General features: G+C 40.4%; 1 protein-coding gene across 3 annotated transcripts; it reads right to left on the reverse strand.

Annotated features, from left to right (window-relative positions):
- Positions 1-975: 975 nt before the first annotated feature.
- On the reverse strand, positions 976-21449 carry PRRC1 (proline rich coiled-coil 1). Of its 3 annotated transcripts, none has more exons than XM_075835886.1 (9): positions 21101-21449; positions 19384-19511; positions 16889-17287; positions 14391-14485; positions 9747-9849; positions 8875-9038; positions 8148-8251; positions 6600-6702; positions 976-4697 (listed from the first exon to the last, which is right to left on the reverse strand). In XM_075835886.1, exons 2-9 carry the CDS (start codon positions 19493-19495, stop codon positions 4488-4490), a joined length of 1290 nt encoding a protein of 429 aa, XP_075692001.1. In that variant the 5' UTR covers positions 19496-19511; positions 21101-21449; the 3' UTR covers positions 976-4487. The 3 variants fall into 3 exon arrangements, with proteins under 3 accessions (XP_075692001.1, XP_075691987.1, XP_075691996.1); XM_075835872.1 differs by having other exon boundaries at positions 14391-14536; positions 21101-21447; XM_075835881.1 differs by lacking the exon at positions 21101-21449 and adding an exon at positions 20763-20822 and having other exon boundaries at positions 14391-14536.
- Between the last annotated feature and the right edge of the window lie 1102 nt (positions 21450-22551).

The raw sequence follows: 22551 nt of genomic DNA on the forward strand, positions 1-22551 counted from the left end.
GAACCTCCCTATTATAAGTAGATTTAGCAGTAATGCATATTTATTTATATTTAGTGGTTGAGTTGGCATTAGTGTCACAGTGTGCTGTCGCCATTCTTTTTCTGATATATATATATATATATATGTGAATTGATAGTGATTAGGCAATGAGGTGGGCAGAAGCTTTATTTCTATCCATTGGGTTGTACAGAGATTAGAAAACAGCTCCTAATTTTCAGAAATTTTTTTAACTCACGTTTTTTACGGAAGTTTTTTGAGCTGTTTTTCAATGAAAAACGCCTCCAGAAACGTCCCAAGAAGTGTCCTGCACTTTTGATGAGCCATCATTTTACGCGCCGTATTTTGACAGCGACGCGTAAAATAAAGGCTCGAGGGAACAGAACATCGTAAAACCCATTGGAGGCAATGGGCAGATGTTTGTAGGCATATTAAGGGCATTTTTTCAGGCGTAAAACGCCCGAATTACGTCTGAAAATAGGCCGTGTGAACATAACAATCATTTGCTGAACAGAGCTGCAGGCGGTTTCAGAAGAAAGTGTGCTTTAAACAAACCAATGTGCGTAGTTACCTGAGTAACAGGCAAAGCAGCTGCTATGGGACCTAGCAACTAAGGTAACCATTAATACAGCAGTTACCGATCAGTAAGTGCTACATTAATATAGCAGTTCGCCTTCTTTAAGACAACACAAGATCTCGCGATAACCAGCTCTTAGCATTCAGAGCTTGGATACTGTTGCTTTGGGGTATACCAGGATGATGCAGGGGATGCTGAGGTACCCCTACCTGGAAGATTGGCAGCTGACTCCTGCAAGGAAAGTACACTGACAGCGGGGCTATGTTTGCGTTTAAGATCATATATTTAGAAAATGATTATTTTCCTAAAGGACTAGTGGATTTTTAAATAAAACAGGCCCCGTTTTTCCGGTGATAGGTACACTTTAGAAAGGGATAAATTATATATATGCCAAACACCAATTAGACAGGCACTGTAGAAATATTTATACTTGTATGCCATCTTTGCATCCTCACAAATTTTTATTATACAAATGAAGGAAAACTGCCAACAAATGTAATTTTAAAAACATTTCATGCCGATACACAAAATAAGCCACTGGTGGCAAATATATTAGTGTACTGCTTCCAAACTGGGTATAAAAATAACAACTAAAATCTGTTTTAGGCATCTAGGTTATACAGCAATGTAAATTAGTGTATAAGACTAAAAGCAATATATTTACCCCAAGGTGGTGATGTGAGAATGTGCATAAAAACCCTCTTATTATCATCACTTCATCAAATGAAAAAAAAAAAAAATCTCACTTTACACTATAAAAACTGGCCATATAATTGTGTAATGAAATCTGGACTGATAAAAATAAAAATTACATATCTCTTAGCATAAAAACGTAGGGAAAATCCATTAGGGTATAGAAAAGTTAAAAGTCCTCAAATTACTCTGAAGGGAAGAGCTCTTAGAAATAATGTATTAACATTTTCCACTGCTTGTGACATTAATAAATCTACAAGGAAAAGCAATGGTATAAAAACAAGTTACTGCTCAGTTCACCTACTAGGCTAGGGCTACAGCGTGGCTTTTTTTCGTATTTTAGTAGCCTAAATAATGAGTAGCACTGACCCACAGCACTCTGGCTGGGACTGGCGAAAGCAACAGCCGGCAATAGCAAACCTTTTTGCACGTCATGAGTCACCCTGTTACCCTGGCTTTCCTACTTTTTGTTTTTACGATGAAAGGGACTCATTGCGACGATTTACTGTAAAAAAAAAAAAGGAGAAAAGTAAAGTGAAGGTTGTAAAAGACTTTGTGCTGCATTTCTCGCAAGGCCAGTGAAATGCAACACTGATGCTATCATTGGTAATATAGGACTTGGAAACACCATTTATCAAGTGCCTGATAAAATTGGTTCCAGTATTATTATATATATATATATTTTTTTTTAACCACTGATAATATTTAAGATTATATCCTAGGTAGAAGGACAGCAGAGGTAGCAATTATTTTACTTCTTCTATTAGCGCTGATCATAACAACAAACTTTACTTGAAGGAGACTGACTGGATTCTTAAAGGGGTTCTCAAGGATTAGAAGAAAAAAAAAAGTGAAAAAAGCACCAATCAAGTAAATGGGACTGAGCTGCAATACTATACACAGCCCATGGACAAGAGTGGCGCTCTTTCTTGTAGGAAAAAGAAACAACCTTTTTTCTAATCCTGGAAAACCCTCTAACAAAAATATGTGGGTAAAATCTTAAAAGGAGAAAGGGAATCCACATCCGTACATACACTGCATCAATTTCGAACCAATGCAGTATAATAGTCTTAGGGTCTTATACACGATAGCACAAGGCTCCTTCTAAACTGACCTTCGTGTTTAACCCTCTTCCCCGTCAGATAGCGTATTAATATTTCATACTATAAGGATGCAGGTCATTAAAAGGGACAGGCACTACAAGCTATATGCAACAATACCTTGTATTATAGCTGAATAAATGCCAGGACAGTAACATTTCATTAGCAACAATTGCAAAATGACCTTTAGTGATTACATTTTAAATCTAAATTTACCAATATTCCTTCCCTAAGTATTCATGTATGGGGACAACCATTCCATCATTTGGAAAATGTATAAAATTAACTGAACTTCAAGTGTCTCATTTAAACTACTACGAACAGCGATTTCAGGATGAAAAGTAAAGTAAAGCTCTGGTTTGGAGCCATTTTAAAAAGGCAAAACAAAAAGCAGGTGGCACTTGGCAAAAACTGCATAAAATTCAACTGAACGGTTATGAACACAGTGTGACATCTGTCATTTACAGCAGTAGCAAAAACGGGAATGTCACATCTGAATCCCTCCCTCTTAAAGCAGGAGCAATGTCTGTATTAACCCTGTAGGCTTCTGTGGAACACAAATTCATACCCGCTTTCCCGCAGGAACCATTTGCAGAATACAGGCACTATATTACACAATAAGGGAGATTTACTAAGCTAAATGCGCCAGAATTCTGGCCTAATTTGTGCCAAAAAACTGGCTCACATGATTTATTAAGTGTTTTAGCATCTTTTTGAGCCTCACTAGACAGATTTAAAATGTGTCTAGAAAAATGGGAATGGTTTGCCAAAAGGGGCCTCGCTTAAAACGTGCGGAAAAATGTTGTCGCTAGATATTGGTCTCAAGTAATCCAACCAAGATATGGCATAAAGAAAAAGTGTCTAACAAGATGAGCCAAATATATCATACAGCATGTACCATTGTGATAAATTTGGCGCATCTTCTGCCTGCCTGGTCTTGTTTTAAGGGCTAGTCTAAGACAGTAATACTAAATCTGCCCCAATTAGTGTACATATAGTGACGTCAATATGCTGATGGATGTGATCTGATCACTCCATTTACAGAATACAGACTGGCTGCTGTAAATTCCACCTGTATTCTGACAGTATGTGTAAGTCCACCCCCAGGGTTATCAGCATGAACGTGTAATAATGCAATGATTTATAAAATGACTAGACCAAAGGTTTGCATTAGAAGATCATTCTGGTCACTGGGGTGCTTTGGGAGCACTTTGTAGTAGGAAATTGGACAAAAGACCCCATATGTGACTGTACCATACATAACTTGACCAGTTTTCTATTTGGAACAAAGACCTGGAAATAGCTCCATATGTATACTAGGATAAAAAGGTGACTGGGTTTAATTTATGTGTTGTGACGGATCAGTCCGAAGATCATATGCTTGTTTGACATACTACAATCCCTCAGGACTGAGAGGAATGATGAACAGTATGAATTAGTCCCTAAAGACAAAAATAGAGATGAACAGGTCCCAGATAACATAAAATGCTATTTACTAACATCATATTAGGAGTTAGTAGACATGTGTTTCTAATCTGAAGACATAAAATCAATCTCAAGGATGTCGGGCATTGCTAGAATTTATGGCCTTTAACGGTAAAATCTACCGAATAATAATTGAGAAATGACAATTAAGGTGCAATCACATCCAATATATTCCTGGCTGTATGATCTACACATTTGAAAATGAACAGGCATACATTGTATTATATACATTGACACACATTAAAGCCTGTTAAGAAAGTCGATATATGGAATTTTCCAACATGGTGTGATTAAAGAAAAGTGGTGAAGAAAGTATGGGCAGTATATAATGGATACTCCTTGGCTTAGAAGCCTGGCCTACCACATAGTTACCTCCAAAGCAGCTGAACACACAGACATGGAGGGTGGAGGCAGGAATAGGGGCACTACATTTCCAAATGATTAGCCATGTATTTAACAAATGCTGTAACCTCTCGATTGTAAAGAAAATGTTATATCTCAATGGAAGGGAATTGTGCAGCTTTGTGCGTTTTCTTTTAACAATAGAGAACTACTGTTCCATGTTGTTTGGTCTAAATTTGAGATCTAAAAAGCACAATTTTATCAAAAGAAATGTCAAGTCACACAGGTAATTTTCAAAGAATTCTTGGTGGGAGACGCTGCTTGTACATTCCTGCAAGAGCTTTGGCTGCACTGTAAATCATCTGCCTACGGGACAGGCCTGTGAATGCCACGTGCCAATCAGTCCTGCTGACATGGGGTAAACTTCTCTCCAGCACTTCACCCACCGTTACAGATAGCCCAGACCACCGAAGGTTATAGTCTTTTGGGGTGAGATTTTGGGCCTATATTGTGGAAGGAAGAAAAGTTAAAAATCTTATACTATCATAGCATTGTTTCCATTTCATCCTTAGACACAACTGAGACATCTGCATTGATAACTTGGTGCTGGAATTAAAAGGGGTTTTCTGAGAAAAGTGTCAGGGGTAGGAGGGATGCATATAAAAAAAAAAAAAAAGCCATTACTCACCTCACAGATCCTTGGAGTTTCAGCGCTGCCACTCCGTTCCTCCCCAGCGCTGTTTATTTATGGACATGGGTGCAGCGATGACATGTATACCGCGTGATCACTGCAGCCAAATACTCATCTCAGTGGGTATACGGCACAGAATCGCTGAGGCCAGTGATTGGCTAACGCAATCACTTGGGTATACAGGCACCTCATCTCTGCAGCTCTGTAAAAAAAAAAAAAAAAAAAAAAAAAAACTGCGGCGGGGAGGACGGAAGCTGCGGCGCTGGAATACCAGGGATCTGTGAGATGAGTAATGGCTCTATTTTATTTTTTTTAATGCATCCCTCATACCCCTTTTACATTTTTTGGAATAACTCGGGAAAACCTCTTTAAGTCATATCTTTATTAGCTCACTATACGTGAGATTTTCAGTGTCTTTTTGTTTAAAGTCTTCGGTTTTGTCTCTCTGCCTTTCAGCAGCCATAACTTTTTTTATTTTTCCTTTGACGTGGCTGTATGAGGCATTGTTCTATGCGGAAGAAATTGTATCTTTTTTTTTGCGTGGCTTGGGGTGAAAAAAAATTACTGTGTAAGTTATATCATTTATTTTTGCAGCATTATTATCGGGAAAAATTATTTTTTAACCTGTTCATGTTTTGCACTAGAGAGCCAGTTAAATCAATTCTTCAGGCTATTACGGTCGTGTAGATGTAATGTATGGGCGATAAAATATTTTTTATGCAAAACAGCATAAAAAAAATCCCTAACCGCAGGCTTACTGAGCAGACAGCCCTGGGGTCCTTTCTAGGATCAAACATTGAAGGCCTACACCAAGGCCATAAATGTTTGAGTCACAGAGAACCTCTTTAAAGAATAAATACCCAGTAACTCTTCAAACCTTGTATTTATGTGACTTGAAAATAAAGCATGGACTCCCTAAATAACTTGTACTTTTCCCTTTATGAGGTGAAACTTTTAAATCAGGACATCTCTTCAAATACCAGTTACATATCTAATAAATAAAGGCAGAACATGGAAAAGTTGCAAATCAATCTTTAAAAAATAAAATAAAATGATGAGTTCTTAACCCAAACACTTCCATCACTGGGTAAATAAAAATTCAGTCACATGACACTCTACAGTACGATGGGTCTACTTGGTAGCAATCCATAAGTGTTTGCATTGGGGGAAAATAGACCTCTTACCGTAGAGGATACTTGCATTGCCATCTATAATGTTAACTGGTATGCTGAATTAAGAAGTGACACCACAGCCGGCCAGGCATATGGCAGTTGCCCCTACACTACTCTACCTAGCCATTCTGCAATGGCTGTACTTCATTAAGTGCCAACAGAAGTGCAATCTCGGGTTGCAAGCGGGTGTCTTTACACAACTGAAGAGTTTTAAGAATTAATTGTGAGAAGGGAGGGAGACTTGCAGATCACTGACAAAATGTATTAATATTGTACATTGGCTTCATTACTCATTCAACGGTTAGTGGTTAATGTGAGAAAACAGGTCATGGATAAATAACCTGTCAGACAGGGAAAAGATTTTCTTTTTTGTGTTTGTTTCAGTTCATTTTCTTTTTTTCTTCTTTTGTTAGGTCTTTGTATGTTTAACCAATTGTAATAAACTTTTTTAAAACAAAAGCAAATTGAAAAAAAATTACAGAACTAGTTTGCCTTCCTTTCAGGAAGCCTCCGAGCATACATAGAATGTTCATCTGACATACCTGTTGCACATATTCTAAAGGCACAGGTGTGGCTTGTGTGAAGGCTTCTAAGCGTATCCCATGGATGGGGTCGTCAACAATTATACAGCCAATGTCAAACCACCTAAAACAAAATGTAACAATATGAACAAATTGCCCTTTAACCAGCAAGTAATATACATATAAGGTTTAATTCACATCTGCATCGGGACTCTGTTCATGGGTTCCGTCTTAGCTTTTCATCAGGGGAACCCATGAACGGAATTCTAAATTGAATCTTTGCATCACCATTGATTTCAATGGTGACGATCTGGTGCAAATGGTTTCCGTTTGTCACCGTTGTGTAAGGCCATCATTGTTTTGACTAAATCAATAGCACAAAGTATTGATTCCGTCAAAACAACGGAACCCTTACACAACAGTGACAAGCGAAAACCATTTGCACTGGATCGTCACCATTGAAAGCAACGGTTTCCGTTTGAATTCCGTTCATCGGTTCCCCTGCCGGAAAGGTCCGACAGAACCCACGAACGGAGTCACGACGCAGATGTGAACGAAGCCGAAGCTATTCACTTGTTTAAATATGACACAAAAGAACATGAACAGCAGTTTTCTTTAAAGAGGCTATGTCTCCACATTATAAGTGGCCTATCTTGTGCATGTGATCGGCGCTGTAATGTAGATTACAGCAGTGTTTTTTATTTAGAAAAACAATCAATTTTGACAGAGTTATGACCTATTTTAGATTTATGCTAATGACTTTCTTAATGCCCAATAGGGCGTTTTTTAGCTTTTGACCAAGTGGGCGTTGTAAAGAGAAGTGTATGACGCTCACCAATCGGCGTCATACACTTCTCTCCATTCATTTACTCAGCACATCGTGATCCTGCGTTGTTCACCATGTGCTGTCACATAGACCCACATTAACGTTACTGAAGTGTCTTGAGAGTGAATAGACATCGCTTACAGCCAGGACGCGATATCTATTCACAATCCTGACACTTCGGTAACGTTTGTGTGGGATTTAATGACAGCAAGCGTGATCTCACGAGATTACGCTTGCTGTGCTGTAAGTTCCACACAAACGTTACCAAAGTGTCAGGATTGTGAATAGACATCGCGTCCTGGCTGGAAGCGATGTCTATTCACTCTCAAGACACTTCAGTAACGTTAATGTGTGAGTAAGTGACAGAACATCATGATCTAGCAAGATCACTATGAGCTGAGTAAATGAATGGAGAGAAGTGTAGGACGTTGATTGGTGAGCATCATACACTTCTCTTTACAACACCCACTTGGTCAAAAGCTAAAAAACGCCCAGTTGGGCATTAAGAAAGTCATTAGAATAAATCTAAAATAGGTCATAACTCCGTCAAAATTGATTGTTTTTCTAAATAAAAAGCACTGCTGTAATCTACATTACAGCGCCTATCACATTATTTAGAAGATAGGCCACTTATAATGTGGTGACAGAGCCTCTTTAAAGAAAAATGTAGACTATTTTCACTTAGATTTTAAACAAAGGACATCAGCACAACGTATTATTCTGCCTATTTATCCAATGCTTACTTGTCTGGCAGAAGCTCAGCAATGAAATTTTCCACTGACACAGCAGGCTGCTTCTCATGGATCATGCCACTCCGACGCAGACTATCAATCCTTTCCTGGGCTCCCTGTAAACAGTAGGTATTACATTTAATGTTATAGAACAATAGCTGAGCCCACTTGCCATGCATTATTTTTCATCAATAGATAGGAGCACGTAACCATCTCCTCCCCCTTGCGCAGCAACTTCTAGTGCTCAGTTTTAGCTTTCTTTACGTACTGCCAAAGAAACCCACTAACTGTTGTTCTAAGAAGCAAATTAATGTCCTAGGTCTCTTAGGCCCAGTTCACACTGTCACGGGTTCAGTGTCAGCTGGTCCTGGGTGTCTCTGACACACAGGATCCACCTATAATCTATCACATCTAAGTTATGAATTTAGATGCGACAGATTACAGGTGGATCCTGCGTGTCAGAGACCTGCAGGACCCACTGACACTGAACCAGTCAGGTCTGCGGGACTGACTGATTCAGTGAATAGCGCTAGATACAGCTGCTCTGTATAGAGAATACAGAGCAGCTGTATCTAAAACAGTAAAACAATTTTTTTATAAAAATTATTTGTAAAGTTACACCAAACACGGATACAACTTTTTATTTAAAAAAAATAAAAACAAAAATTTCTTTACAAAGGTTTACATAGCCTTTAAGCTCAGTTTCATGGAGTGTTCACTGCGGGATAAAATAAATTACCTTCAGGCCTGCAGCATAGCCAACAGGCTGTGGAGCAATGTTAGACTGTCCGTCTTCTCCTGTTACAAGGGCCATGCCAAAAACTTCTTGAAAAGCATCTCGTACAGCAGCAACCTTTACTTCTTTCTTTGAGGTTACTACTAGGTCAAGTTCGCCTCCAGACCCTATAGAAATAGAGAGTCACATGTATGACGTTTTAAACATTATTATTCATTAAAGATCACATTTTCTTTCTTCATCAGTTTGAAAGAATCCTGAATCGGCTACTTCTCTTCTACTAATTTCCTTACTTTTTACTGTATTACAGGGCCCTGCCTAATGCAACCCTCTCTACATATCAGCGGACAAGCGATCGCACCCTTGAACATGATCATATATCTCCTGCAGCTAAAAAAAGAGGTTTGAATGCAGTTTGTGTCCCAAAGTATAATTTTCATTATCGTCCAAGAGTGAAGACTATGGCACCGTGTTAATAGAGATATACGGGCAGATTTACTATTCAAATTCAGCCAGAATTCTGGCATACATGCCATGCACCACATTTATTAACAGTTTGACACTTTTTTTTTTTAAACGCACTTGGCAAAGGGTATGGCTTAGCGGAAAAGGGGTGTGGTCTATGATATAGGGGTATAGCTTAAAATGTGACACCGTGCACCAAAATGTTGCCAATATTTTGGCACAAAAAACTGGCATAAACTAAGCCAACCAATAGGTGGTATAAGGAAAAGTAGTGTCTAGCATGTCTTACTAGATGCGCCAAATTTATTATGCAGCGTGCACCACTGTTATAAATTTAGCACATTTTTTGACTGTCAAAAACGTAACACTATTAGTAAATTTAACTTTAGATGTTAGAATTTTTTACTTACTGATATATGGAGCCATGCCAGGGTCCAAAGTAGTAATTACACTCTCCACAGAGTGTTTGGTTTTATCCAGCACAGATTTTACCACAGGATTTCCAGCAACTCCCTACATTAAATGAATAGGCTTAATGTTTTTACAGAAACATTGCAGGTACAGCACTAATAAATCACTATATGTGTTAACCCTTTTGGGTATACAATTTTTTTATTAACTTTTATGAAAAAATTTGGGGTTTAATGGCAAAAGAAACCAGAAATTCCACCATGCTCTTTGTGGTATAAAAAACAACTTTATTCTGTGGGTTGTTACAATTACGGCGATAGCAAATTTATATAGTTATTTTTTCCTTTAGTACACTTTTTTTCTTAAGAATTTGTTTTTGTTCTAAGAGCCATAACTTTTTTTTGGGCTGTATAAGGGCTTATTATTTGGGGGATTCACCATGTGGTTAATCAATGTAATAGCTTTATAGTTCGGGTTGGGAGGTAAAAAAGTGGGTTTTTCATTTGTTTTACTTGGGATTTCTAATTTCTTTATTATTAACTTTATAAAACTATTTTTTACTGAATGTGCCGATGGGGTGACAGAGGGGGCCCCCTCCCTCTGAAACTACTTCGATGCACCAGCCGCTATTGATCGTGGCATATAAGGGGTTAAACGGCTGGAATTCAAGGTAACTCTGATCCCGGCGCTTAGGGCAACAGCCTAGTTGTCTTTAGACAGCCTGATGCCCGCTCTAGCCAGCTTGAGACCCCAGTGGCGGGCTTATGACACAGGGCTGTGAAAATGCGGCACAGTGGCATAAGTACCATTAATGACAGCCTTGAAAAAAAACAAAAAAAAAAACGCATGAGCGATCATTAATGAAACAATCCAGAGACTCTGCCTCAATGCTGAACATATAGATCCAATTTGAGTCATAAATATTTGTATTCAAAAAGGAACCCGGTGACCCAGCCTGTAAACCAGGTTTATTAAACATAAGAAAACTCATTAGGCCCTGTTCAAGCAGAGCTTCTTGCAGGCAGAAAATTCTGCCTCAAAATTCAATCTGGAATTTTGAGGCAGATTTTGATCTGCCTGCATGCAGTTTGCCACGTTTTACGCAGCGTTTTTCACCCGCGGCCAAAAACGTAGCGAAATACACTTTCTCTGAATCCCATTTATGTCAATGGGAGGTCAGAGACGTAAATGCCCGAAGATAGGGCACGTTGCTTCTTTTTCCCGCTCGCGTGAAAAAAAGGCCCCCCCAATCTAATTGAAATCAATGGGAGGCATGGCATTATCGGCAGGTTTTTGGGCACATTTTCCGACTCGGTTTCCGCGTCAAAAAAACTCTATGTGGACAGGGCCTTACTCTTTTAAAAGACAAAAAGCATAAGTTATTCTAGAATACTTTATTCAACATATTTAAAACCATGAAAGGTATGGAATAGTGGTATACAATATAGATCTCCTCTGATTCTAAAAAGAGGACCTAACAGCCGTGTGTTTTAGTAAATAACAAAATGGCTAAAATGGACAAAATGGACACCCATTGAAATCAGTGGGTCTTTCTCAAGCAATAACCAAAGTGCTTATGTGTGGTTTATATAGTGGAAATTACATCACAATAGTGATTACATATGCAAATGCACGTGCAAAACAATTTAGGCCTTATTCACACGAACATGTACGTTTTGCGCGAGTAAAAAAGCCCGGGTTTTTCCTGCATTGCAGTTCCGTGTGACATCCGTGTACAGTGCGTGTCTGCGTTTTTTACGCGCGCATGTCATCCGTATGTCACACGTTTTTTACGTCAGCAAAATAAACTGAAAGTGGTGTTTTTTATCTTGCTCATTTCTTTAGCAACTGTTGCGTGAAAAACGCATGGCACACGGATGTGCGTCCGTATGTTGTCCGTGATTTTCACGCACCCATTGACTTCAATGAGTGCGTGATGCGCAAAAAATGAACAATGGGACATGCAGTGAGTTTCACGGAGCGGGCACATGCTGCGTGAAAAACACTGAATGTCTGAATGGCCCCATTGAATTGCATAGGTCCGTGTGACGTGCGTTGTTTTAACGCGCGTAGTACGGACGTGAAATACGCTCGTGTGAATAAAGCCTTAGGCAAATGTGCCAAATACATTCACGTATAAGTAAAAATCACTTACATGACCCTGGTAGATGGGTAACCGGACTGTTAAAACAAACAACAAGATCTCGTGTAATCCAATTTCGACCGGCGTTCAACAATCCCTATTGCCCATGCGCAGGATAGGTCATGACAGCGTCGCCGTCACTTAGTTACCACACTCACGTGACCGCAAACTACTTGTCGCGTCATAAAGTGCTGATCCCATGGTTACCCGCTCCAAACAATCTGTAAGTAGCGTGGTAATTCCTATTTGTGTACTAACATATCTCCATAATGTATTCTATATAAATGAATAGTCTGCATAGTTCTGCATTGTCCATGTGGGATGTTACATGTAGGAGAGACTACCCAAGAATGTAGGACTAGGCTTAATCAACATAAGTATACTATTCGTCAAAACAAGCTGGACCTACCCATCCCACAGCACTTTGATAAACATAGTCATAATGTTTCACAGTTGAGGTTTAGAAATATTGATGGGATTCCGGTGTTATGTAGGGTAGGGGGGGGGGGGGGCGAATGGGAAGCCATGCTAAAAAGGTTGGAGTTACGTTTGATTTATGAACTGGATTGCTTAGAACCAAGAGGCCTGAATCTAGCTCTACTTTTGTATATGTGTTCATACCATATTGCTGTGGGTTTTCTTTTAAACGTAAGTGCTTAGACGTTGAAGTTTTCTACATATTGTTCTGTTATGATGTTTTTATTGTTTTGTGTTATTTTTGTAATAAAATGTTTTTTCTTTAGATTGTATGCACATGCTGGGATTTTGTAAACCCTGTGAAGATGGAACGCCGTACTAATTTAATACAGTATATCTCTTTTCGATGTTCAATATCCCATTGCCATACGTATTTCCTCCTAATGTTATGGATTATAATAAAAAATATATATTTTCTCTGTATAGCGTTTGGAGGTACGTGTATAATTCTATTGGGTACAATAATATCTCTCCTTGATGCCCTCAGTTGTTGTTGACCCATTACTATAGGGTCGTTTCCCATAGAGATTATGGTTCTTACGCATCTTTCCTATATTTTGGGGTTCCACTTATCTGGTGGCAGCCTTTTCATGATCCCTAACGGGTATTACCCTGTGAGCTGCCTTTTAGATGGCTCAGAAGGTGCTACGTGTGGGATTTATGTGGGATTCATTCTTTGCGTATGTCCTGTACTGGGCAATCGCTGAATGATTGTATTAATGTCCAAAGGTGTTGGATTTAAGAATATAATGGATATGCCTCCTTAGAATGTATTAACATAGTAAATGAAGAAATATACGATAACATTTTCAAAATCAAACATATGATATCTAATACATAGTAAATGACTATTAATTTATATAGAATACATTATGGAGATGATATGTTGGTACGCAAATAGGAATTACCACGCTACTTACAGATTGTTTGGAGAGGGTAACCATGGGATCAGCACTTGATGACACGACATGCAGTTTGCGGTCACGTGAGTGTGGCAACTAAGTGACGGCGACGCCGTCATGACGTATCCTGCGCATGGGCAATAGGGATTGTTGAATGCCGATAGATCAAAATTGGATTATACGAGATCTAGTTGTTTGTTTGAATAGTCCGGTTACCCATCTACCAGGGTCATGTAAGTGATTTTTACTTGTACATGAATGTATTTTCATTGATGTATTTGGCACATTTGCCTAAATTGTTTTGCACGTGCATTTGCATATGTAATCACTATTTTGATGTCATTTTCACTTTATAAACCACACATAAGCACTTTGTTTATTGCTTGAGAAAGACCCATAATTGGGTTGAAACGTCGCTATTTATTATGGTGAAATAAAAGACACCTTTTTTGCTACTTTGGTAACTACGTGTGCTGCGGTCTCTACTTTCTTGTGTCTATTTTGGAGTTGAACTGGCCTCGACTCGACACTGCCTGCACTGGTTGAAAATTCTCTTGATATAACGTTCCTCGAGTGACGTGCTGCTAATTTCTTTTTCTATGCCCTATCTTGAGGCGTTTTTCGCCTCAAAAACACCATTGTTCAATGGGAGACGGCAATGAACGTGTTTTTTGCCACGTTTTTTGGCACAAACTGCTCACCATTTTTCCCCTTTACCTATTTCTCCAACAGACAAAAGAGAACCGCGGCAAAAATCGCATCAAAAACCGCCTGTGGTGCAAAACCGCTTAAAAAAAGACAGAGCTGATTTTTCCAGGCAGAATTAAAAAAAACAAAAAACCAATCCCGGAGCATATTTTCTTAGATCTGTACGTTGTGCAATTCCTCGGTTATTCCTCTTGGAAATGTATGAAGGGTGTGTTTCTACAGAGTCTCTGTCAGCACTGATTGGATATTTTCACTGTATGTAGCGACACGCCCCTTTAACAAGGGGAATGGTAATGCTCAGTTGCCAATTTATTCAGCCAATACTAGGAGGAATAAATGCAGCAGATTTGTTATCTTATAAGACAGACATGTCAGGAGAGCGGACAGGTCATCTTTAGGTTGTTGCATCTTACCTTGATGAAGCCCCAGATTCCTCCAGCAGGCGGTTCATTGTGTGCTGCAAGCATCCTGGGGTCTTCTGGCTCCTCTGGAAATGTAATAGAAGAGCCTGATGCACCAGGGGCAACAGGAGCAAGCTGGTTAACAGGATTTGATAAAACTATATATAAAAAACATAAAAAATAACTTTAGATTCTTGTATTTTATGTTTTGTACAATGTTCCTAGTGCACATTCAGTAACACAGAAAACTGAATGAAGATGTGAATTCAGGTGTTTGCTTGAACCGAGTAACGCAGAATTGTAGCCATCTATTTAACCAACAAAATACTTTTTCTTGCCCTCTCTTCAGCCAAGTCTGTTATGAACATGGCATAGCTGTATTATTTTTAAATTGATTAAAGGAATAAGTCCTGATATGATTATACAGACAATTCAAATGCAACAAATGTCGCCCCTTTATGCATTTGTTGTTATGATAGGTACCTAAATGACACAAAAAATTTTAAGTAAAAAAAAAACCCTGTTTAGATTTAAGTCTTGTTGAAATGATACTAAACCTGATTTCAAACCACAGCAAGAAATAAACATCTGTTTTTATGTTCTCCGCGTATTGTTTAGTGTTTTTGATGTCTGACAGCACCTGATCTTTTTACTTTAGGGAATAAAGTTATTACCACCCTGGTTACTGGAAGACACACCACGGCAGTGTTATGTAATACAAATAAAAAAATTAAATTATATAAATTATTTCTGGCGGTGTCAAGATCTGGGCACACTATTAGGCTATGTTCACACGGAGTATTTTGCAGGAGGAATATCTGCCTCAAAATTCCGTTTGGAAGTTTGAGGCAGATTTTCCTCTCCCTGCACTCCGATTTTCGCGGAGTTTTTCGCCCGCGGCCATTGAGCGCCGCGGGCATAAAACCCCGCGAAATACGCTTTCTCTGCCTCACATTGAAGTCAATTGGAGGTCAGAGGCGGAAACGCCTGAAGATAGGGCATGTCGCTTCTTTTTCCCGCGAGGCAGTTTTACTGCTCGCGGGAAAAAGACGCCGACGCCTCCCATTGAAATCAATAGGAGGCGTTTTCGGGCCGTTTTTGCCGAGTTTTGCGACGCGGTTTCCGCGTCAAAAAACTCGGCAAAATGCTCCGTGTGAACATAGCCTTAAACCGTCATGTGGGTATTCCTTCCTTGGTTTAGGAGTACCTTGCCCACATGCATGAACTTAAATGAGTATAGAGGGCTCAGGGGGGATTATAAAACGTTTCAGTCTTTTCCAGACTATTCATGGGGCAGTCGACCCCCTGACATCACCCAAAACTGAATTGTGATATGCTGCTTGTATTAATGAATTATATTATGCAGGGAAATTACATTTAGTATAATATTGCATCATTAAAGAGAACCAGTCACCTCTCCTTTAATATCTGTTTTAGTAAACAATTGTATTCCCAATGAAATAACAATTCTGGAACATCTTTTCTTAGAACTCCATGCTGTGCCGTTCCTCTGTTATTCCTCCTAACAACTTATGAGTTAATTGACAGCTGGGTGTTACCAGTTGGGGGTGTGTCCTTACATAGACTGACAATGTCCAATCAGTGCTGACAGAGTGAGTGAGTAGGGACAGACCCAGTTGTCTATTTATTCATATTTCTCAAAGTAATAACAGAGGAATGGCACAATACAGAGTTTTAAAAAAAATATGCTACAGAATTTTTAATACAGTTTAAAAAAAATCAAAAAAAAAATCTATTGTTAGCTATAAATAGGTCTGAAATAACAGAGTACATGCGGTGCTCATACTTTCACCATATTGATTCCCCGGGGGAGGGTTTATGATTGTGGATATCCCATGATTCTTATTCATAGACAAACACCAGATAAATAACAATGCCCCCTCTGCAGCCAGTAAAGACCAGTTCTCAGAAATCGGTTTAATTTTTCTTGATGTGAATGTGATCTTTTACTTCAGTCCTATTTATATCAGTAATATTAGAAAATATGAGGACCGCACAATGTATGTATAACACTGCCAAACAGCCACACGCTACATCTCAGAACTCATAAAACATCACTATACAGAGCACATGGCAAAAAAAAGTAAAGCTCATAAAATGAAGCTTGTATCTGGTAATATCCCATGCCAGAAAACTCTCCTTTAAGGCCCTGTTCACACATGGAAACAGCGCCAAAGAACTGTCGAAAATGCCTCCCATTGATTTCAATGGGAGGCGGAGGAGTTTTTTCCCACGAGCGGAAAAAACGCTCACGGGAAAAAGAAGCCGCATGCCCTTTCTTCTGGCATTTCCGTCTCTGACCACCCATTGACAAATAGGAGGCAGAGAAAGCGTTTTTCACTGCATTTTTTTGCCTGCGGCGCTCAATTGCCACAGCCAAAAAATGCAGCAAAGAGAGTGCATGTAGGTCAAAATCGGACTAAATATCAAACCAATAGTAGGTAAGAAATAACCAAAAGTAAGAATATAAAACATTACAAAGACACAACCTGTGACAGGAGGTGCTGAATATGAAGGCATCAATGGTGTCTGAGGTGCTCGCCCCGCGTGACCCTTTGTAATATCATAGGTGGAAGCCATAGAAAATCCTGTGACTGGAGGACCCATAGGTGGTGCCGATAAGACAGGTGCAGGAGTGGAGCTGAGTGGAGGAGGAGGAGGAAAAGAGGCAGAAGACAGGGATGGCAATGGACTGCTGAAACCTGCAGGTGCAGATGTGTGACGAGGAGGCAGCAGCACCCCTGAGGCCAGAGATGGAGGCATAGACGGCAGAGGAGCAAAAGTTCTCATGGGAGGTACGGTGGAAGGGGGATGAGGGGATGAGAAAGTAGGAGGAGAAAAACTCAGGGCAGATGGGATTGTCGGAGCAGCCAGTGGACTTGATAAAACTGTGAAGTGAAAACAGAACAGTATACATCAGTGGTTTAGATAGAGATTGTCCTTTCATCTTAATGCATTGAACAGCAATGACAGATAAGATTGACATTTTCAAAAAACCCTTCAAAATGAAAATCGCTAACAAAAGTTAAACGCTGCTTTTTATTTGTAGCTTTTTTGACACACACTTTAGGGGAGATGGTTGATCTATTGGAAAACAGAGAAGAATTCTTTATATATTTTTCAGCAATAATTGTAGCATGAGACATAATAAGATCAAAGGAAGGCAGGAGATTAAAGGGAGGTATTGCTGGGATATTTAAATTTTTTTTTTTATATGTTTAGTGTTCCTTTAATATATGACAAATCTTATTGCAGTGCAAGCTTCTGCAGGGTAACAACACTGGATCTTGAGTAGATCCAGCGGCACCACCTGCATTGAGATGACGGGGTAGAAGTATGTATGTGTATGCACCTTCAGCACTTCTGGTCCTAGCGGCCAGGGAGAGGAAGCTGGCAGTGCCAACACAGCACTGGATTGTGGGCAAGTTTTTTTTTTTTTTTTTTTTATTTAAAACAATTATAGCACTAGAGGCAAAAAAAAAATTGAAGTAGCACAACATTTTAGCACGTCTGGCTTGTCTTATTGTGGGACCATCAGTTTTCTGGACATCATTGTGAATATCATGTATATACGGGTCCTAAAAATTGAAAACAAACCCAGCACTCTGTCTCTTAGGCTGGGTTCACACGACCATGTTACGTCCGTAAAGGACGGAACGTATTTCGGCAGCAAGTCCCGGACTGAACACACTGCAGTGAGCCGGGCTCCTAGCATCATAGTGATGTACGACGCTAGGAGTCCCTGCCTCTCCGTGGAACTACTGTCCCGTACTGAAAACATGATTACAGTATGGGACAGTTGTCCTGCAGCGAGGCAGGGACTCCTAGCATCGTACATAACTATGATGCCAGGAGCCCGGCTCCCTTCACTGTGTTCGGTCCGGGATTAGCGGCCGAAATACGTTCCATCCATTACGGACGTAATGTGCTCGTGTGAATGCAGCCTTAGACTTCTGCATTCACTTTGGGACCTTGCTGTGTGGCGATTAATAAGTGTATGGGTACATTTAAAAATGGCATTCACACAATACTGGCAAAAAACATGACATTTTTAGAGAATAATGATGATTTGTCACAGATTTGCCATGTTTTTTTCTCTATTGACTTTCATAGGAAAAAAACGCAGCACTGAAAATCACCATCTGCGTATTTACATGCGGTACCACAAGGTGGTTTCTCATAGAACTTTATTTTAAAAAGCCACTTGTTGGGCTAAAACTGCATGTATTTTTTGTTGACGATTTTTCCGTGGTAGTGGTACGGCTTGTGCCATACTGCGTGTGGGTACCAATAACTGCTCTATTTTCATTAACCAGACGAATGTCACCAGTGGTACAGCTACCAGGGATATACTTTCCTAGATGGAACGTTTCCAGGACTATGGTTTATTAAGATTTCCAAAATACAGAATTAGCAAGGTAGCATTCGGTTTAAGAATCACATTTTTTTTTTTTTTTTATTGAGCAGATTTTCTAATGACTGTTTTAGGAAAATATATTTTCTTTAGACAGTTACTAAATTATGTACAGCACATAGCCTTAGGCTTCGTTCACATCTGCGCTGGGACTCCATTCATGGGTTCCGACTGAGCTTTCCGGCAAGGGAACCCTTGAACGGAATCCAAACGGAAACCGTAGGTTTGCATCACCATTGATTTCAATGGTGACGTATCAGGTGAATATGGTTTCCGTTTGTCACCGTTGTGTAAGGGTTCCATAGTTTTGACGGAATGAATAGCGCAGTCGACTACGCTATTCATTCCATCAAAACGACAGTACCCTTACACAACGGTGACAAACAGAAACCATTTGCGCCGGATCCGTCACCGTTGAAATCAATGGTGATGCAAACGGAAACCTATGATTTCCATTTGGATTCCGTTCATGGTTTCCCTTGACGGAAAGATCCGAATGAACCCATGAACGGAGTCTTGTCGCAGATGTGAACAAAGCCTTATTTCATCACAGTGACACGCTGATTCTACCTGGAGGAACTGGTGTGGTGATAGCTGTAGCAGCTGCATTTGATGTCCCTAAGGTGCTGGGAGGAGGAGGAGTGCCAGGAGGAGTTGTCTCAATGCCGCTCTCTTCCATCATTTTCTACGATAGGGCACTGTAAGTAAAAATTCATCAGAATGGATGCAATAAAACTCTTACATATACAGACATTACATTTCTAGCATAGTATTCTCACACACTGCACTTACTAAACTTTTTTTTCTTGAATGTTTGGGCCACTTGCAAGTGTTTCTTGAAAGTTTTGAACCTCGTGTGAAATGTATACCAGCAGTCAGAGTCTGGTCATTTAGTTTTTTTACACTGTCAAGAGAATTCTGTTATTTTACCAACTCCTAACTAAGTGGAAATCTTCCCCTGGCAAGATCAGCTGATCGCTGGGGATTTGGGAAAGCTGAACCCGCGGTGATCATCTGATTGCCAGACACCTGAAACCCTCACGAATCGCTAGAACGAGTAACCAACTGTGGCAGAGCTGAGTTTGAATGGAGCAGAGGTTCATGAAGGAGCTTCTATGTCCCAGGGGGACATACCTATTAATACATGAAGTTCTGCCCCATGACAGATCCTTGGACACTCCATCTTCAGAGCCACTTCAAAAGGATAATGGCCAGATACATAAAAAGCAATTTCCTAATAAAATATCAAAATCAGATCGAAGTACTGTCAGTCGTCAAGCTCAGCCAGTATCCGCGGGAAGTTCTGCAATGTGAACGTTTTAGAACTACTAACTAACTGTCTATGGAAATCATAGGGCATGCATTGCTTTCAATAGATGTGTGTAATATAAGACATCCCCATAACTTAAAGCAACAAGACAACTCATTTAACCAGGCTTCAAACTGAGATTTCACTTCTAGCAACGAATGGGTCCGCAATTCACCCGCAGATGAAGGTGCGGGTGAATTGCGGACGCGGAAATACGTTAATGTGAATGAGGACCTGCCAGGGACCAGAGCCATTCACGTTTGCTCATCCAGATAAAGACATCCCTAAAAACAGAAGTCAGTGGGCAGATCTTCACACTAAATCACTAATAGATCCCTGATCGTCAGATTAGTATAAGCAAGTGATATGCAAATTAGCTAGTCTGAGCCCCCCTAGGCCAATCAGATGTGCTTATGTGTGTAACAATATATATATATATATATATATATATATATATATATATATATATTTATATTTTTTAGTGTGAACCTTCTTATTGCATCTGATTTGCTGACAGGGATCAGAACACCTAGTTTGCAGATCATGTGAACATCGTTCCTCCCTACAAGGTGCTGTTTATGGAGGGCTAACATTAAAGGGTCTGTCTACCGCTACATACCCCCTTTAAGAGAGCATTTACCTGCTGGTTTCTCTGCACGACTGTCTACAACTCTAAACAAAGCCTAGAACACCAGAAGTAAAATTCCTACTCTGCCTGAGAATGATTGACACTACAGGACTACATTTCCCAGCATTCCGTGCACTGTATGATCCTTGCTGCCACGTTCAACGTCCCTCCCTCGCTAGAAGTGGCTTCTGCAAAATGGGGAATAAGTTATTATGAGGGTCTGTGATACGATGTGAACACTATGAGGCAGCAGCAACTGGATGTGTAGTCGGGGGGACATTCCTGCAGTCAGTCACATCCTCTGTTGCTCGTACTGTCACACATGATGATATACAAGGACGTCTCCTCACCTGTGTACCGGCCGCTCAGCTCTGTGTAGCACCGCCCGGACCCTTAGCACTGTATAGCGGGATACACCCCAGCAGCCGGCTACCACTTACACCAGGCCGGCATGTAATATGTCCGCCGCTCTGCTGCTGACGGTAGCGCTGCCACGTAACCCGGACTAGGCGGAGAGTAAGCTGGACCAAGCCCGGGGGGCGTGTCTAGAGCGTGGGATCCCGGGAGCCGGTTGTGACGGAGATGCGGGCGTGTGCCCAGTGAATGGAGGACACCGCTCGTGTAGTGATGGTTATGGAGGAGGGCACGGCCTGGTCATTGTAGCCGCTATATTGTGTCCTCATTGGGTGCCCTCCGCTACACAGGTGGTAACCCCCAGCTGAAGTGAAACTACAACACCTGGCATACACTAACAACCTGAAACCTACGTGGGCATCCTGTCTGTTAGGGTATGTGCACACACACTAATTACGTCCGTAATTGACGGACGTATTTCGGCCGCAAGTCCCGGACCGAACACAGTGCAGGGAGCCGGGCTCCTAGCGTCATACTTATGTACGATGCTAGGAGTCCCTGCCCTGCTGCAGGACAACTGTCCCGTAGTATAATCATGTTTTCAGTACGAGACAGTTGTCTTGCAGCGAGGCAGGGACTCCTAGCATCGTACATAAGTATGATGCTAGGAGCCCGGCTCCCTGCACTGTGTTCGGTCCGGGACTTGGGGCCGAAATACGTCCGTCAATTACGGACGTAATTAGTGTGTGTGCACATACCCTTATAGTTTGGACGTAGCTTGTGCCTACAAAATGGATGTATGTGGTGTTTGCGTTGATCAGCCCCACGTTTCCTCCACAAGCGAGTGAACTAATGTTCCTTTAACAGCAACCATAGATGTCCCCATAACTAGGGCCAGTTCCAGGTTTATGTGGGCCCTTGGGTGATAGAGTCTAAGTGCATTGTGTCACAAAGGGCAGTAAAACTGCATGTATTGTAGATATTGCAGAGGATTTCACCTGATTACCGTGCAGAAAATATTCAGCAGCATGTGGATGAGGTCCGCTGAGTACATAAATACATTACCAGTACCAAGCTCACTACATAAATACAGCACAAGAACAAGATCAGTATGTAAATACAGCACCAGAACCAAGCTCACTACATAAATACAGCACAAGAACCAAGCTCAGTACATATATACAGCACCAGAACAAAGCTCAGTACATAAATACGGCACCAGAACAAATCTCAGTAAATAAATACGGCACCAGAACAAAGCTCAGTACATAAATACAACACCATTACCAAGCTCAGTACACAAATACATCACCAGAACCAAGCTCAGTACATATATACAGCACCATAACAAAGCTCAGTACATAAATACATTATCAGAACTAAGCTCAGTACATAAAATCAGCACTAAAACTAAGCTCAGGACATATATACAGCACCAGAACAAAGC

The sequence above is a fragment of the Rhinoderma darwinii genome, chromosome 1, assembly GCF_050947455.1.
Source record: "Rhinoderma darwinii isolate aRhiDar2 chromosome 1, aRhiDar2.hap1, whole genome shotgun sequence".
NCBI classification, from domain to species: domain Eukaryota; kingdom Metazoa; phylum Chordata; class Amphibia; order Anura; family Rhinodermatidae; genus Rhinoderma; species Rhinoderma darwinii.

Bases quoted from the DNA above. Each gene is read 5' to 3' on its own strand.
- PRRC1 (XM_075835872.1), bottom strand. From the start codon at position 19,495: ATGATGGAAGAGAGCGGCATTGAGACAACTCCTCCTGGCACTCCTCCT. The intron at 8,252-8,874 runs GTAATTTATTTT...TACTGTTTACAG, and splicing joins GCTATGCTGCAGGCCTGAAG to GGAGCCCAGGAAAGGATTGA. The intron at 6,703-8,147 runs GTAAGCATTGGA...ATTTTGTTTTAG, and splicing joins GCTGAGCTTCTGCCAGACAA to GTGGTTTGACATTGGCTGTA.